Source organism: Struthio camelus, chromosome W, assembly GCF_040807025.1.
Source record: "Struthio camelus isolate bStrCam1 chromosome W, bStrCam1.hap1, whole genome shotgun sequence".
NCBI lineage: Eukaryota > Metazoa > Chordata > Aves > Struthioniformes > Struthionidae > Struthio > Struthio camelus.
This window is the reverse complement of record NC_090981.1, coordinates 66,516,829-66,533,828: the sequence shown is the minus strand read 5'-3', so window position 1 is coordinate 66,533,828 and position 17,000 is coordinate 66,516,829. Positions and strand designations below refer to the sequence as shown.

At 40.1% G+C, this 17,000-nt stretch overlaps 1 protein-coding gene across 5 annotated transcripts in view; it reads left to right on the top strand.

Annotated features, from left to right (window-relative positions):
- LOC104138494 (dymeclin) overlaps positions 1 to 17,000 on the top strand; it is a 231,246-nt gene that overhangs the window by 88,752 nt on the left and 125,494 nt on the right. For all 5 annotated transcript variants that reach the window (XM_068924734.1, XM_068924731.1, XM_068924732.1 and 2 more), the window contains exons 10-11: positions 3,263 to 3,441; positions 8,874 to 8,999. In XM_068924734.1, the coding sequence (XP_068780835.1) occupies positions 3,263 to 3,441; positions 8,874 to 8,999 (305 nt within the window). The remainder of the gene's footprint in view (positions 1 to 3,262; positions 3,442 to 8,873; positions 9,000 to 17,000) is intronic.

The window sequence follows — 17,000 nt, the reverse complement described above, 5'->3', positions numbered from 1 at the left end:
ACAATGACCACAATATTGTACTGAATTCTAAAGCCCTGCTACAGAGGTCCTTAGCTGGTACACAGTCACACACTAACACAGCTCAGTCTGGCTCTGCTTGTGCCTGGGCAGCTCAGCATGCATGCAGGCAGGGTGTGCTTGTCTTGTGTCTGCACTTACAGTTTTACCTCTTCAAGTTTTAGCTGTTGGATGTTACCTTTTGTTGGCTTTGTGCAGGTTAACGGTATGCACTTGGCTACGCAAGGCAGCGCAGCTGCTGCATGATAACCTGTGTGGCCACAGAAATATGATTGTGTTTTTCACTTTGTTTGGGACACGTTAAGTTTTTATGTTCCTTACGCTGTAAGTATTGAGCAAGCTGAGCTCTAAACTCATTCATGTCCTAACGTGACCCTTTGGTCTATCAGAAACTGTTTACTGGCAATTGAGATCAAATTCTTGATACGGTTTTTTTAACCAACTAACTGACAACCTGTATGAATAACTTATTCTAGGTAACTTTGGTTAACGTCCACGATAACTAGTAATGTGTTTCATTAAAAACTATTATACATGACTTATTAGAAAATTTTAAAAGCCTATTCTTGTCAAAACAGCTTGAAAACCCATATTTTCTCTAAACGTCTATGTTTATAGAATCACTTGCTATTGGACAGGTAGAAACTAGTTTCCACTAGCAGTATTCCTGTAACTGAGCTTACATTTGATGCCTGTGAAGGTTCTAAGAGTCTGAAAAAAGGAGAATGGTATGAAAAAGAGAGGCTGGTTACTGTCGTAATGATTTATAGTATATGAATATAATAGGAAAATGAGCTTTTTAGAAGTAATTTATATAATTTAATGGAGACAGAACTAATAAAATTCAAGATAGTTATCCTTTATTCTACATGCTCAAGAATATTTTAACTTTTCTGTTGGTTGCTTTAATATCCTGTAGAATATTACAGGATTTATTGCTGTTACTGAAATCTGTTAGCTTTTTAAGTAATATTTAGAAAATATCTTACTGATTTTTAAATCTTAATAAAACAGTGCTATAAATGTAAATGATACTGTGTAAAAATTCACCTAAGAGGAGCTCGAAGGTCAAGTAGAGACTGCTCGCTAATGAACTGTGGCTTCAGCGACCTTAATAAAGGGCTGATCTGACTTTACTGTCTACATTGAAATTTTGCATGGTAAAGAAGAATACTCACCTGAAGCATGGGTGTTTTCAAGGAGTCAGTCCATAATAACAACCAGTCTTTGAAGTGGTGGGGAAGAAATGGTAGTTTGGGTTGGGGGCGGAAGGAGGGGGGAAGGAATTTGTCTCTCAACTGCATTTTGGTACGGAGCGTCTGGGAGAGGCAGTTTCCGTCGCTGCCAGATCGGTCTCGCGGAGCTAGGAGCTGCTGCCAGCTGATGGGCTGTATCTAGGCTCCGTGTGAGGCAGTGTCTCCTGACTCCTGCTGAGTTGGGAACTCCTGCAGGAAGGAGAAAACTTTGCATCAGTGTCTCCTGCTGAGCGGAGCTGAACGTCTGGAGCAGTTGCCCGTTGCGGAGGCCAAGAGGCTGCCTCCGGAGAAGCAGCCGCTCCTGTGCGAGCCGTCTCCACTGGACTCCCAGAAACCCGCTGGGAACTGTGGCTCTCGTTGAGTTCCTACAGCCATTCAAAATACGGCAGTTTTTCCTCCCGGAACGGTTGGGGATGTTGTTCAAAGTAAGTGGCAACTGCCACGTACATCCCCGTGTGACAACTGCCCCGAGTAATCGGTAGCTATTTGGAAACTTTGCCAGCAATATACACTGAAAAGAAGGGGAAAAGTGGCAGAGAGATATTTCGGTGGTGGTAGGTGGTGTTTATGCAATCAGCCTCTACCAGTATAGAAGTTTATCCAGAACAGTGGAAAAATTTGGTAGGAAACCTTGGAGCTGTTCATTTGAGAGCCAAATTTGTGTTGGCTCGCGGTTCCTGTCCATGGGCATATAAGTGGTGAGAATGCGCTCACTGTTTTCCGTGGTGATACAGGGACAGTATCTGAGAAGGCTTTGGGAAAGGGAAGGCTCCAGTGCAGTGCAATATTACTGCCCAGCATGCCTGCTATCGTAGTACAAGTTTAATGGGTTGTAAAAAAGCAAGTTTTGAAACTTGGGTAGTTGTGTTTTTTTTTCCTTCATGTTTTGAGCCTTTTCTCCTTCTCCTTAGAATCCCCTCTGCCCACAAATTTCCGTGCGGAAGGAATAATACTGCTGTCACGCTGTTTTCTACAGCAGAGCTTTCCTCAGCTGATGAACTTTTTTTTCCTTAAAGAAAGTAAAGAATCCAAAAATCCCTAGTCTGTAGCCTCTAAGAATTTTTAGTTAAATGCTTCAACTTTGGACATGTTAGTTATAGAAATGCAGAAATGTTTAAGTCCAGACCTGTAACATACTTGAGCACCCAAACTGCTGCTGTCCCCAGAATATCCTCTTGCCATGAATTGCTGTAGTTTTTCCATGTGCTTAGCTTGTTTGCGTTCTCAGAAAAGATAGCTTTTGTAGCCAGTTGCCATGCTGAAATGAGGCAGCCCCAAAACGTAGACTCATCTTACTTCATGTGTTATCGTAAGAGATGCATGTTTTGGATGGATATTTCTGAACAGAGCCGGACAAGAAAATGTTTTATACAAGTTCCTGTGAAGCTTTTTGACAGTTCAGAAACGTACCTGTTCTGCGCTGGGACAAAACCTGGCGCGCTCAAAATTTCTTCTATATAGAAAGCAAAGGTGTAGTGCCTTGAAGGGCTGGGACGTTAGAGCGTGACAAGCAACGTCTCTGATCTGGGAAGATCCAGAGGCTGAATTAAGTACGTGCATCTGGCGGCCACACTTGCTTTTCCCGTTTCCGTTGGGAATGTTTGATGTTAGAGGTCTTTGTGGATGGAAGTGTTGGTGAAAGCGGTGTGCTCTTGTGAGAAGGTTCTGGGAACAAGTCTCTTCTGTTTTATTTCACTTCTAGCTCTGTCACAGATTATATTGTTCACATGAACAAGCTACTGTTACTTTGTTAGACTTTGTGACATATCATGTTTTAAATCACTTTAATTGAGTCATTTAAAAAAAATACTCCTCATCTTTTCAGGTTTATCACCTTTGGTGACAGTACAGTCTTGACTGATGTCCCCCCCTCCCCCCCCGCTTACTGTGGTTGTAGAAAATATTTCACCCAGATATTTTATAAAATAAGCATGTACCTGAGTGGTAAATATTTTTGTTAAACATGATTTTTCATTTCTTTATTTCAGATAGCACTGCTTTTTCTTCATCGAACCCACACGCTTTCCAGATTAATTTTAACAGTTTATACACGGCTTTGTGTGAGCAGCAGAAATCCGATCAAGCAACTCTTCTTTTATACATGCTTCTGCATCAAAATGGCAATGTGCGGACATACGTGTTGGCACGCACGGACATAGAAAACCTTGTAAGTATTGTTCTGCTTGTCCAGTACTCCGGAAGGGTTGGTCTGGGGAAGCTCTTATGCGACTGGCTGCTTGTATTCCCCGTTCTACAGCAGCACCAGCTCTAACCAACTTATTCACCTTCATTACGTCATCTCAGGAGCATTATGTTGACCATGTGACTACAGTAGCAGATAGCGCTTGTAAGGCTATCAGACTGTCTGTGCCTAATGCTACTGGCGGTCTGACCCGGGGGAAACCTGCTGACCTCTGGGCATGCTGTAAGAAACAGGTTGCACTAATACGACAAATGTCTTAGACACTTGTGTAGGTCAACTCTCTGAGACTGAAGCTCCTCAAGGAGTAAAGGAGTAGTTGACTTCTTTTTTTTTAAAGAAATGCAACTAGAACAACATTTTAGCTGCTTTGAGATAAGATTGTGGTTAATAGCTAATGGTACAACCACCTGGTACAGTCTTTTTTGTAGGTTATTAGTTAGCTTTTGCCCCCCCCTCTATGTTTAGTAATGTCACAAACCACTTATAACAAATCTTACATGTTGAAAAACTTTCCTTTAGTAAGATAATGGCTGTCTACAGGAATTGGTAACAGAATAGGGAACCATTTTCACTTTAATATTTGAAATCCTGCCAGATAATTAGGTCCCATGCCTGTTTGATGGCAGATACAAAATGAATTTGGTCTCGGTCCAAGTTCTAGCAGATAGATATTGCTAAAATCAGAGTTGAGAGACACCACTGTTGGCAAACTCAGCTAAGATGGTGGATATTGAGCCGATGATTCAAGACTGAACTCCTATGTGGTCCGCTGCAGGTTATCGAGGCTAGGGCTGAGTCAGTTTGCATGAATTTTGTGGCCAAACTATCACATTCAGTTTTCTGGGCTGTTGGTATGTGGTATGGCATGTTTCACAGCTGCCAGTTTACTCTCTCTCCGGAAAAATAAAGGTGAGGTGTGTGTGTTGTTTTATAATTATGGTATTTCATATATTGTAAAGCTTCCAGAAAAAGCACAAGGTATGTATGTCAAAACAGCTCCAGATGCAGATACTCAGGTGTTCTGCCATGTGGGATATTACCGTATATTATCACCTGCCTATTATCACCTGCCTTTCCTCCCACTCAAAAAAAATCAGCAAAAACCCTTTAGCAATCCCAGAAGTAACAAGCAACACTAAAAACTTTGCTTTCTGGGAAAAGATGAGAAAATTGAGAAGGGGATTACTAAAAAGTTGATGTATTTGTTTTTAATACCAAAATGTGAAACTGCCTGCTCTGTCTCATATTGTTATCCTTTCTTTTGTTTCACTTTTCATGCATATTGTTGATCTTTGCGATCATTGCTGACATCTTCGTACAATCTGCTCATCTCTAGCAGGCTGGTAGGTAAGGATGAGCAACGATGAAGAGCACTTTGAATTGCTTGGTAACTTGGACTGAGCCCTTTGGAAAGTGTATTTTAATCCAACCAAAAGTAGTTCTTTTTCTAGGAACAAAAAGACTAGAGCGCATCCTGAAGGATGTGAAAATGTTTTGGGGGCAAGGGAGGCTTACTGGACAAAGAAATCATAATCTCCCTGTTAACAACCCTGTGCTGAAAACGGCTAATTCAGTCTTGGATTTGTAAATAAGACAACTGGGCAGGAGTATGGAGCTGCATTTTTTTTTTTGCTTCCGTATATGGCAACTGCAAGACTGGTGCTAACATACTCCATGCTATTCTGGCGTTGCACTAACATACTCCATGAAGTATTTACAGGCTATTGAAAAATGGAGAGAATGTAGAGAAACAATTTTTTTGCTTATAAAAAAACAAACAAGCCCCAACAACTGTGAAGGCTTACTGTGAGAGGCTTAGAGAGCTAACTTTGTTCAGTTAATTCTCAGAAGTTTGAGAAGTGTCTGGTTGTGTAAGTACCTTCATAGGGGAAGCTGCTGAACAGAAGGGACTCTAGACTTGCAGAGAAAGGCATGATAAGAACTAAAGGCTGGAAGGTGAAATCCGCAACTTAAGCGACAGGGGAACAAAACAGTTAAGGTAACTAGTTAATTGGAGGAAATCGCTGGCAGAGCAGTGCTCTCCAAGGATATCTTTGAACTGAGGGTGGATGACTTTTTGGAAGATTATGGCTTATTCAAGCGTTAAGTTCGCGGGCTCTTCATGTAGTGGCAGTCCAGTGCGGTATAAAGGTCTGTGATATGTGAGAGAGGAGGTCAGCAGTCAAGCTGAGTTCTTATCTTAAACTTTCAGGGGGTATGCAGGTTGCTGTTATTTCACTTTGCTCAATGCAATCTTGTGTTTTCTCCCTTTTTTTTTTTTTTAATACCTTCCGGTTTTGATGCGCAGGAAGCATCACTAGATGCTCTGTGGCACTTCCTAGCTTTTTGGGGATATGTCTTTGCTCTTTTTGTAACTTACTTTAGTTTAATTTGTAAATCGATTCCGTGTTTTTAACTGTTGTTATAAGTTCTGTCTCAACTTGCTTCCTAATTTGTGTCTGAATCTACTGCTGAGTTGCACCTAAGTCCCTTCATCTTGAGTTATTCTGTTTATTACTTTATCATTAATAATGCAACATATCTTCCCCCCCATACAATAACAGTCTACGTAGTAGAATTAATAGGATTTTGTGTATCTTCTCTAACTTATAGTATGTCTCTTTGTGTAATTTTATAAAATAATTGATTTAAAAATCTGATGCTCTCAGGGATGTTCCTGGCTGGAATTTGGCTATGTTACTGCAAGTGCTTGCAAAGATTCTCCAGGAAACGATGGGACCGGTGAAACAGGGGGCCGTTAGCAATCTTTTTCCCTTGGCATTGTATCGTGGTTTGCGAGTGGGAAAATGTCAAGCCTTTTTCTGTTAGGAGGAGCAGTTAATGTCACTATTTCAGATAAATATGCTAGCCGGATATCTACCGGTGAGAAATACGCACTTTCTGTTGAGCATTTTTTGCTTTGGCTGCTGGGCTGTGTAGTGCTGCTCTGTTTGTTGCTCTGTGTTTTGTTGCTACCCAACATGATTGGATCAAAATAATGTATATGATGATGCATTTATGTCAAGTGATGGTATGGCAATATTTTTTCCAGTGGCATAAATTTGGGTTAAGCACATTGCTCCTGAGTGGCTGTGCTGTGTCATGTACTGCAGGCAAGCTATTTTAAAACTCTTTGCTGGGGAAACTGTTCCTGACCTTGGACTGAATATAGCCCCAGGGTTTTTACCTGCCCCTTGCTTTGAGGATTCAAAGCAACTTTTTAATGGTGACCAGTTCTTAGTAAAATGTTAGCATTAAAAGGTGCTCCTGATGGAGAAGTGTTAGTGGTAGCTGAGTGATTTTAGTTTAACAAGTATCAACAAAAGAGCCTGCAAATCAAAAGAAGCCGCCGTTATCACATGCTTTTTGTAGTTTCTAAAAGCGGAGAATGAAATTGTTCATTGGAGAGCCTGACTGCACACTCAGACAGTCCGGGATATGCCAAGACTTTTGGAATAAAGAGTTATATCTTTGTAATTTTTCTTAAAACCAAGGCACTTATTTGCATGAATCTTCCTGGACGTGGCCCTCATCTGAGTGGGGAAAATGGGACGGGAGAGTTTTCTGTTCGCCGTGAGAGCGCGCCGCACCAAGCGCGCCATGCCAATGAGACTAAAAGTTTTAGTCTTCGTGTATAATATAAAAGTCTGAAACAGAAGTAGGAAGGAAAGCTGGATGAGTGGCGATGGGAAGAGATTTCTAAAGTGCTGAAGATGCACGCAGGGAAGGAAGCCTGAGCGCACTGATTTGGAGAGTCCATGTAAGGCTGGTCAGCCTTAGTCTGGTGGGATTTTGAGCTAAGTTGCATGACATACAGACCTCCTAGCACTTAACCAAAGAGCTGCAATGGCATTACTTCCTCTGCAAATAACTGCTCTTTCAACCAGCATAACGGAGTCTATGCTATAGAAGAAGGTGGAAATTGGAAGTTATCTGTGCAAGGTTACAGAGAAATGTCCTTTTTGCCCAGCCAAGGAAAAGGATTATTGTTTTTGCTACATACTGTGTAGATACCCTAAGAAAAAAAGATTTTTACCTTTGCTATCCAGATTTATATTCACAAAACATAAAAATATCAACTTCAGTTTTAACAGGAGAGAGATGTTTCCTAAGGACCCTTTGAAACTGTAAAGGAAGGATGTTTGTGGAATGCAAATACTTTTTTTTTTTTTTTCCTGTTTTTGTTGTGGCATTGCCTTGACCCTGGGTAAAGCATCTTTCAAAAGGTTTGTGGCCTGCAGCATTTAGATCAATCTCACCCGTCTGAACAAGAACTGTACAAAGTGTGTTTAATGTGTTCCAACTGTTTTGGAACTTGTTGATTTTTAACAGAACATTCTGGTAATTTTAGAGACTTGCGATGCACTCGGGAGTCCTGGCCTAGCCCCAGAATAGGCTTCACATGATTCATCCTGCTTCCCTCGGTTTGTTTTTAAAAACAGCAACCCTTTAGGTGTCTCGAATCTCTTGGAATGAATTTGGTGTCTCATTCACTATCTTGGAATTGAGAGATTTTTCTTTCTCCCAAGTTCCTTTTTTTTTTTTCCAGGGTAGTTTGTGATTTAGGCCTATTTCTGCAGCATGAGGAAGCGCATTATACTGAGCCAGTGGAAAGCTAATTTTCTATTGGTAAAGAGACAATCATCTGGATTAAGTTTAGACTAGCGTTCAGGTATGCTTGCTGTGGCAATGAAATCTCATTTTCGTTATTATTGCAAGACTTTGGCTTAAACTGTTCATCCTGGTGGAAACGTTGCAAGACCTTGGGCTGAACTCACATAATGTCAGCTCTCCTTGGCTGCATATTGTCTAGAATTAGAAAAACAGGCCTTTTCTAGTTTTAAACCCAACGCAAACTGCTTCATTTCTGGGATTATCTCCACACATCAAAATGGAAGTTGAGCTTCAGCTCTTAAAATGAGTTTGTGCACCTCTGTTCTAATAGGCCTGGCTGTATTTGATGAGGATAGTCATTTCGGACCACACTTGCCTTAACAGAAATGGTCAGAAGCAACCGTTTTTCTGCTTAAACTGGTGAAAATCTTGCTTACTAATTGGATTTTTTTTCCCATAGTTCACAGGGGACTGAAACTTTGAGAGCCTATGGTAACTGGTATGGCTGGAAATCTCATTTATTAGGAATTGAAATTCCATGTCTCACCACAAGAAATAATTTGCTTAGACTCTGGTGAACACAGGGAGAAAAAAAAAAAACAGATGGAAGGTGTTTGAATGGCTTACGTCAGTATTTTGGGGTGGTTATTTCAGGAGGAATAGGCTGCTATGCTACCATCAAAGGACAGGGTGATACAGGGGAGGTTTTTTCGTCTCTTCTCTTTATTGTCTGAGGTACTTGAAAGCCTAAACTAACACATGTGTGTTTTTCTTCCCTAAAGGTTTTGCCAATTCTTGAAATTCTGTATCATGTCGAAGAAAGGAATTCACACCATGTTTACATGGCTCTTATAATTTTGTTGATTCTTACAGAGGACGATGGCTTCAATCGATCCATTCATGAAGTGGTGAGTTGCTGTTTTGGTAAATAATTCTTCAGAACTAAGAATCGTTTAAATGGTTATTTCTAGAAAAATGCCTCTGCGTATCTAGCTGGCTAGTTCCTCAGCAGAGTTGGTTTAGAGACTGTAGGTGCTCATCCAGATTTGATGGCATATACTTATTTTTTTCCATAAAGACTGGTAAACCAAAGGTGGAAGTGTCTTTTCCAAACTTTCCCTACTGAAGTGAACAAACATGCTCCCTCTTGTAAAGGAGATACTTTTTATATATGTTTTTTTTCTTTCTTCTTCTTTCTGGTGTTTCCTGTTGCAAATGAGCATAGTAATGGGCAGGCAGGCTGCCTCCAAGATGCTGACTGTTTGCCATAGAAGTGGTGGGGAGAGAAGAGAGAGAAAAACAGACAACTTTTTTTATTTCTCTTTAGGAAAGAAAAAAAAAAAAGCTTTGCTCAACCAGTTTGATTCAGCTGAGAGGAGTTTTCAGTTGGAGTTTTATTTTCCAAACTGAAGGTTACTTCCTTACTTGGCATCCCTTTTGTGTCTTTCTGCTAGATTAATATCTCTTTTATGTTGTCCATATAATATGATTCAAATTTTGACTAGCTTTGGCCCTCGACCGTCTGTGCTGGAGAGTACCTTGGATAATTATGTTCTAGTTTCCTAGCTTCTAAAGCTACCATAATGCAGATGATGTCTTCACTGATTTTATTTGGTTTTTTGGCTGGGACGTGGAAACTCTTTCAGGATTATATGAAACTAATGAAATGCGAAAAGCTGGAAGCAAAATATTCGGGTTTCTAAACAGAATTTTTCTCTCAGGTGAATTGCAGACTGGAGCCTGTTTCAGAGGGTATGTGACATTTTTCCTTGGCAACAAATAAGAGGTTGACAGTATTTAATTTCTGAAATCTTGGATTATTTTATTTAGCTCTGTATGTAGAAAGTAGGAAGAGTTGGCATTTACATGAAATTTTTGGGGAGCACCTTTTAGGAAGATCTCCTACAATAAATATGCAGGTGATTGAAATAACATTTTTCTAAAGGCTTCCTTCTGCCCCACCTTCGTGTCTTGACCCTAGATATGCACCACACATGTAGGTATATAGTATGTATATTTGGGTCCCGTTTCACTAAGTCGTTTAACTTGGATCATAAGTTGAATGTGTGTTAAGGGATACAGCACACAAGTTCCACTCCTGCCTCATGGTCTCTTCCCTCCTCTTCCTTCCTTCACTTTGAAGGCGGGACACATGCTCTTTCAACAAATTCCTTGCTGGATAAGTAAAAGTGGAAGATTTCCCTAAAATTGTTAATGAGAATCCAGCTGTGGACTGAAAGCATAAATCAAGTTTCCTGTTCCGGTTTGTTCTTGCCTGTGCAGCTCTCCCTGCCAATACAGTTGTAGTGCTTTCTGTGTAATGTGGATATTATTTTTACTACGTCCATTTTAATAATAATAAAAAAGTATCTTGTTGCTCTTACCCTGCATTGGTTTTCTTAATCGTGCCTTCACTTTTGCCATTTTCTTCTCAGCTTGATCTTTATTCTACCTCCTATTACCCGCTCAGCAGAGTGTGCCTCCTGAGAAACAGCCGTTTGTGGCATCGTGTGGCCAAGGTTTTGCTAGTGGTGTCTCTCAGCTGGATAGAGAGAGGTCCCTGTGGGGGCCCTGAGTCTGCCGGCCTGTGCTTGTGAACTTCTGTTACCCCTGCTGCGGAAGAAGAACTGAAAAAGGGTACTTTTACCATCAACAGCTGAAGGAGCACAGTGGCACTTATAGAGGACAGGAGTGGAATAACCTAGTTTTTCTCTCTCCTAGTTCTCTTTATTCCTTAACGTTCTTTTACCCTTTTCTGCATTCCTGGGCATATTTCAAGTCTAAGGAGAGAGTGTACTTCATGGCAAAAAAAATAATCTTTTCCCACCTTTGTTGTGCATTTCCTGTTGAATTTGACAGCTTTTCTTACCCCATACTCTTAGTCTCAGTGTCACAGGGGTGGATTGGTGCCATGAAGCAGGAGGAGTAGGTTCTCTTCTGCAAAATTTCAGCTGTGTACCCCAAAAGTCACCTAAATAAACCTGTGATATAGACAAGAGAGTCAGTGACTGTGATACTGACACTTTAATATTCCTCTATTTCAAGAAAATGTGTAATCTGTCATGCTCTTAAAATAAATGAAATAAAATGAAGTCACCTTGATCTGTAGCATTACTGAACTCAATGGAGGGCAGTGAATATCAAAATGCAAATATGAGCATTGCATCTTAGCTGGTGAATGGATCTGCTGCTGGTGGGATCCTGTGGTCCGGGATGAGGAGGAAATATAGTTAGCGCCCTACTTTTCCTTTGTGCGTGACAAAGAGATGCAAAACCATATTGGTACAAGAATTCTCCTCGCCCGTCCTTTTAAATGATCACGTTTGAAGGACAGAATTACCTTTCAAGAAATGCAGCATAAAGTACAGAATTAGTCTCATATTTTCTGAAATATTAAGTACACCTCTCCTAGAGGCTGAGAGGATATCACAAGGAAGCAAAATATTATGAACAGCGTTGGGAAAACTGTATAATAACTCTGAAATGTGACTGTCTAGCATCAGTTGCACAACTACAGTTAAACTCTTCTTCACTACAATTATTTATCACGTTTTAGCAACTGCAGCAGGATTTTTTTCCCCATAGCTTAGCTAAAATATGAAGAAAAATAAAGATTTGATATGTTTTAGGTCAACCTGTTTTTCTCTCTACTGCTCTGTATCCTGTGTAATGTTCTCATAAGAAGCATGACTGTACAATCCATTTATGGGCTATTTTGTTTTGTGGTATCGCACCCATGTTTATTTATTGATTTTTTTTTTTTTTTAATTAATTTTAGTGAGCACAATTTTATAGATCTTGTGACTATACCGACTGATAAAGAGCTCAGGAAACCACACAAACTCTTTTTGACTGCTGAAGCGTTTTTGTTTAAAATAAATGTGATCTTAACTGCCTGGAAAATATGATCAAAAACATGGGTCCTATTCCTACAGTTGCCTTAATGCAAGATGTCGCTGTAACCATGCAGAGCTCAAGTTCTTTCACTAATAATAGAGTAAACTAGTAAATACAGTAGCTCCTTAAATGGACAAATATTGGTGTTTCTCCTCCTCTGATTTATGAAACTTAAAAAACAAACAAAAAAAACCAAAAAATCTCTCAAACTGATGACATATAGTATTTTATGAAGTAGTAACCTATAATACTACTGTAGTACTTTATGTTGCTATGCTATGGTTGCTTTCTTTGGGATGGGAGAAGAGATAACATGTAGTTTGTTTATTTTAAGATTAGTTCAGGGCATGACAGCAGCCAGACCTGGTTGTCTCGGCAATGGGGACTCAGTAAGATAGCCTCGTTGCAAAGAGATTCCTCTTTGTATGAAAAGTTGCTTAGCTCCAAGATGAATCTGGAGGTAATCTCCAGAGAGAGCTGCAGTAGGACTCCAGATGGCCAGTAATATTTCTGAGTAATTAGGCTGGTTACTGTGGTATGCGGAAGCCCACAATTGAGTTTCTCTACTTCCTGACTGAAAGGATGGATTTCAGTTTAGGTCTTTCCCGGGCATTGGGTTTTCTTGGATGAGTATTGGAGGAATCTTGGATGAATATTAAGTGTCTCGTGGTAGTTTTGATCCTGGAGTAGGGATCAAAAGATCTCAGTTTTTTCCCCCATGCATTGGGATAAAAACGAATTGTAAAAACTTGAAGTCTTCTCTGAAACAAAATTCTAATTTTTGACCCAGGCCCAATTGCAACTGGCTGTTCACATATTACTTTTTTGATTTTTTTTCTTCAATGAGAATAGAAAAGGAGAAACTGTCACTTTTTAAGTTGTTGCAGTTATACCGAATATATTTCGGACTACTTTGCAAATTTAATTTCAATGAAGTTAACTGTTGTGTATGACTATACCACCCTTAGTCAATACACTTAAGCCTTCTCGATGCTTATGTTTCTTGTTTTCCTCATCCTCTTTAAAATGTGGCTTCTGAGAGATGGTGATTTCTTAACTTCCAGAGTTGCTAAGTACTACTCTTGCTTTGATATCGGTGGGTTTTCTTTATTCATTATGAAAAAGAGGACATAAAAAAAAGACTTAGGTCACAGTGGATCAAGAAAGAAGTTGATCAGGGGAGCCAGATTTCTTACCTGTCAGTTGTCTTCTGCAATTGCTGGCTGCTGCTGACTTCTGTGCTACTTTAATTATGTAGGCGTCACGTTTGTAGTCCACCTCTTGTTTCGTTATTGTGGTTTCAGAAGTCAGCTTTTTTCCCTACGTCTTGCAGGTGTAATGGTTTTGGTTGATCTCTACCCCTGTGTGATAAATAGGAGCCAGTAATGTTAGTTTCCTTTCTTCGCTTTGCATGCGTTAGAGGAGCAAGAGGTTTAGGATTTCCTTTTCTTTTGTTCATTTTTGTATAGCTGAGTATCTTGACACTTTTTGATTTTTGGCATTAATGAGCTGCTGAAGACTCTTTAGGTGGGTGGTTTAGTTTGGGATAATGTTCAGAATTGGAGATGAGCAGAGCTACGTTCAGTGCTCTGATCTCATAACTGGGCTGTATCTAGGATTGATAACACTTTCTTGCAATCTTCCATGTTGCTTGTAAGTTTTCCGGACTTGAATGCTTGGACTGATGTTTTCCAAGGTTTGGGTTTCTAAAGCCTCTGTCAGAAGCATTGGCTGTTTCTGGAGTGAGATTAGGGCAGGACGTGTCTTGTCCCTGTTTAAAGCAGTCAACGTGTTTTCTAATAGCTCTAGTAACTTGATGTTTTGCATTAGGAATTTGCAGCTTGGCAGGTGATCTCTGTGCTAGGGGGTGTGTCTTGTTCTGCTCATCTGGCTAAATTTGAACAAATCAAATCTCTGGGCAAAGAGGAGCAGGCTGTTTCCCTCTGCGCAGGAGACGTAGCAGGTAGCAGCCTGACGTCGCTGGTTATTGCATATTCACTTTTCGTAGCTCCTAGAGCCAGCTAGACTGTCTGCATCCTTCCCTACGGATGGGCTGAGCATGTTTCAATTCAGATATGTAGGGTCCAGCTGAAATTTGTGTAACTGCTGCTTTCCAGCTCCTTTGGGATGGGACTGCAGCCACAACTCATCCCTGTAATGTTTATATGCTGCAGTAGGTAACTGTTTTGCTTAATGATCATATGCTGCTCTTCAAGTAACGGTGGTTCTTCAAATAACAGTACATTTTTTCTTCTGGAGCTTTCAAGTGTGCGCAGTGGTTGACTTTGGATATTTTTCGTTGTCAAGGTAGTTCACCTATCCCTTTATATAAAACCTTCTCTTGAAAACGGATATATTCACATAGTTACAAATTAGCTCTTTGTAAGAAGTCACAGCCTGTTAACTGCAACTTAAGTGTCGCTGACTGTGTATGCTTATTTTAGCACTTTGCAATTGTGAAGCTTTAAAAAAAAAAAAAAAAAATCCCTTGCAACAGCTTCAAGCCAGACCTTTTGCAGTTGAGACTGGCTGGAATACGCGCAGTCATTTATCGCAGCCATAACTTGTGACGACTCTCTAACTTACTGTGTTTGGTCATAGGTTTTTGCTTAACAGGTTGTTCAGTTGCTTCCCCTTTAGCAGAGTATCTTTTTGGCAGTGAAGCTCACGCGTTTAGCCTGTTAATTACACAACTGACTTCTCTTTTAGACTTTTCACTTGCCTATTTCATGAAAATATTGCTTGACTTTTTTTTCTTCTTTTAGGCTATTCCTTTTAATCCTCTAGGTTTTCAGTCCTGACTAGTTGTTTGCTAAAACTCCTTGCGTGACTTGCTTCCATTTTATATCATTGTCAGTTTGTCTTAAAATAACGTTAGTGACTTGCTGTAACCAGAAATTCAACCTTTTTCCTCATCCCCTTGTAGCCTGCTCTATCTGGAAAACCTCCTCTGCAGTGATTTCATATTTCCTATTTGTTCCTCAGCCTTGACTGTTCCTCCCTTAAATGTGTCTTAAGTCTTTCCCTCTTGTTCCGATTTCCTATCCTTTTAGCAGAAGATGTTTACCAGAAATTTTCACACTTCATGTTGCTGATGACGTTTTTCACTCTCGCCAGCACTGCAGTGCTATGAAACAGTATGATGGAAAATGTTTTTCCCAACTATAGGTTATAATCATTTGCTTCGCTTCAGCTCCAGTGTGGGAAATTGGAAGGTGCTGACAGAAATTGTCTACTTTTAACCACTACCTCATTCTTTATTTGTTTTTGTGTCCAGCTATGCTGGTCACAAGAGGCTTTCAAGATTCTGAGTCCTATTCAGTTTTTCTGAGCGATGTTCTCTTTTTTTTTTTCTTCTTCTTCTGGTTTGACAAACCACCCTTTCTGTAAAGCAGATTTAAGAACATAAAAAACTTTTCTTACTTCTAGCCTCAAACCCTAGTTTCCTGTGTGCCTTTTCTCTGTTGAGCTGGTGTAGGTCTTTTGACGACTGTTTCACGCTTAGCTTAATACCCTGGCTTTGCTTAAAGTGGGTTTCTCCATGAGGCAGCCATGGCTTTTAATGCTTAGCAAACTTTGAAGATTCAGCATTTGTTAGATAACTAACAATTTTTTAACCTTTCCAATACGTAGCTTGTGATAGTGGATATATGTCTATGTACATATGTTATCCACACTCTTGTTTCATCTCTTCGTATATGGTACAAAAGTGATATTTTGTATCTCAGGCTGCATTAGTTGAGCCACTAAGATGAGTTTCCTGAGCCAACTGCCTATTGTTCAGTGACTGCATCTTTTTTTCACTTTTTCATCTTAGTGTGGCTAGTCTGTGATGAAATTTGGGATGTAGCTCTTGTTCCATGGGCCTTCGTCCGTAAGTTTTTCAAAGCCTCAATGTACTAAACGGATATGAATCCTGTTTTTTAGGAGGTTAATCTGAAAAACACCTAGTCCTTTTAGCACAAGGTAATGCAAAACATGATTGTTTCCAGTGAGGACTGCATATCTGCAATGCTCCATGAAAGAAAGGCTTCAGGAGGCTTCCTTCCTACTGAAGGAATGAAGTGTGGGAGAGAGTTTGACTCATAATTAGTGTGCTGTTGCAAGTGTCTTGTACTGCGAGAGAGATTCAAGAGGCATAGAAGGAGTTACAGTAAGAATAAGGGTGGGCGGTAAATGGAAGAAGTGTAAGCACGTGTGTAGTTAGGAGAACCTGGAAGGTTACTGGGTAAACATTTTAAAGATGGTGCTTACAAAGCATTACCTCTGTCTAGAATAAAGTTTATAGGTTTCTTTTTTTCCCACTTGGATTTTTCTTTAGAATCTCTTGGCGCAGAATTTTGATAAAATGCCTGTGTAATTCATTCTTATTTCATATTACTTTCATTAGGATCCTACAGTGTGCTTAGGGAAGTAAAACATCTCCCAGAGCCTTGTGTTAAGTTAAACCCAGATTTTGCTAGCAATACTCGTAACGCAAACACTGGGAAAAGTTACCCCAAAGGAGAAATTGTGTTAGGATGCTACTACCTTTAAAAAGATTGTTTTTTCTCTTAATTCAGCTGCTTTGAATGTTTGTGACTAATCACAAATGATTTTGTCGTCATTGAAAAGTTTACTGGGGGATGAAATGCTGGAATGCCTTTCTTAAAGGTCCTCGCTGTCTTTGTGCTTTCATTTGGCTTTCGGAGGATAGGTCTTACTTTTCTTCGTGTTTGGAGATGGCAAAAATGCTTTTTAAGAGCGTAGGTGGGAATATTATTCTGCGGAAGGCAGGGAGGTCTTTAGCCCAACTGATAACGAAAAGAAACCTTTAAAGCAAAGAGAGCCTGAGGCGTCCGTTTGTTTGGGGTTTAAGAGCAGAAGTTGACGCACAAAAAGCAGCAGAATTGCACCCAGGTTTTGTTCTTTCCGAGTGTTTCAGAGCAGGTGACATAAGCCAGTTAGTCTAGTCTCTCCATCCTCAGTGCTAATGTAACTTCCATTACTGTGGCGTTTGAGGGCCTCTTGGG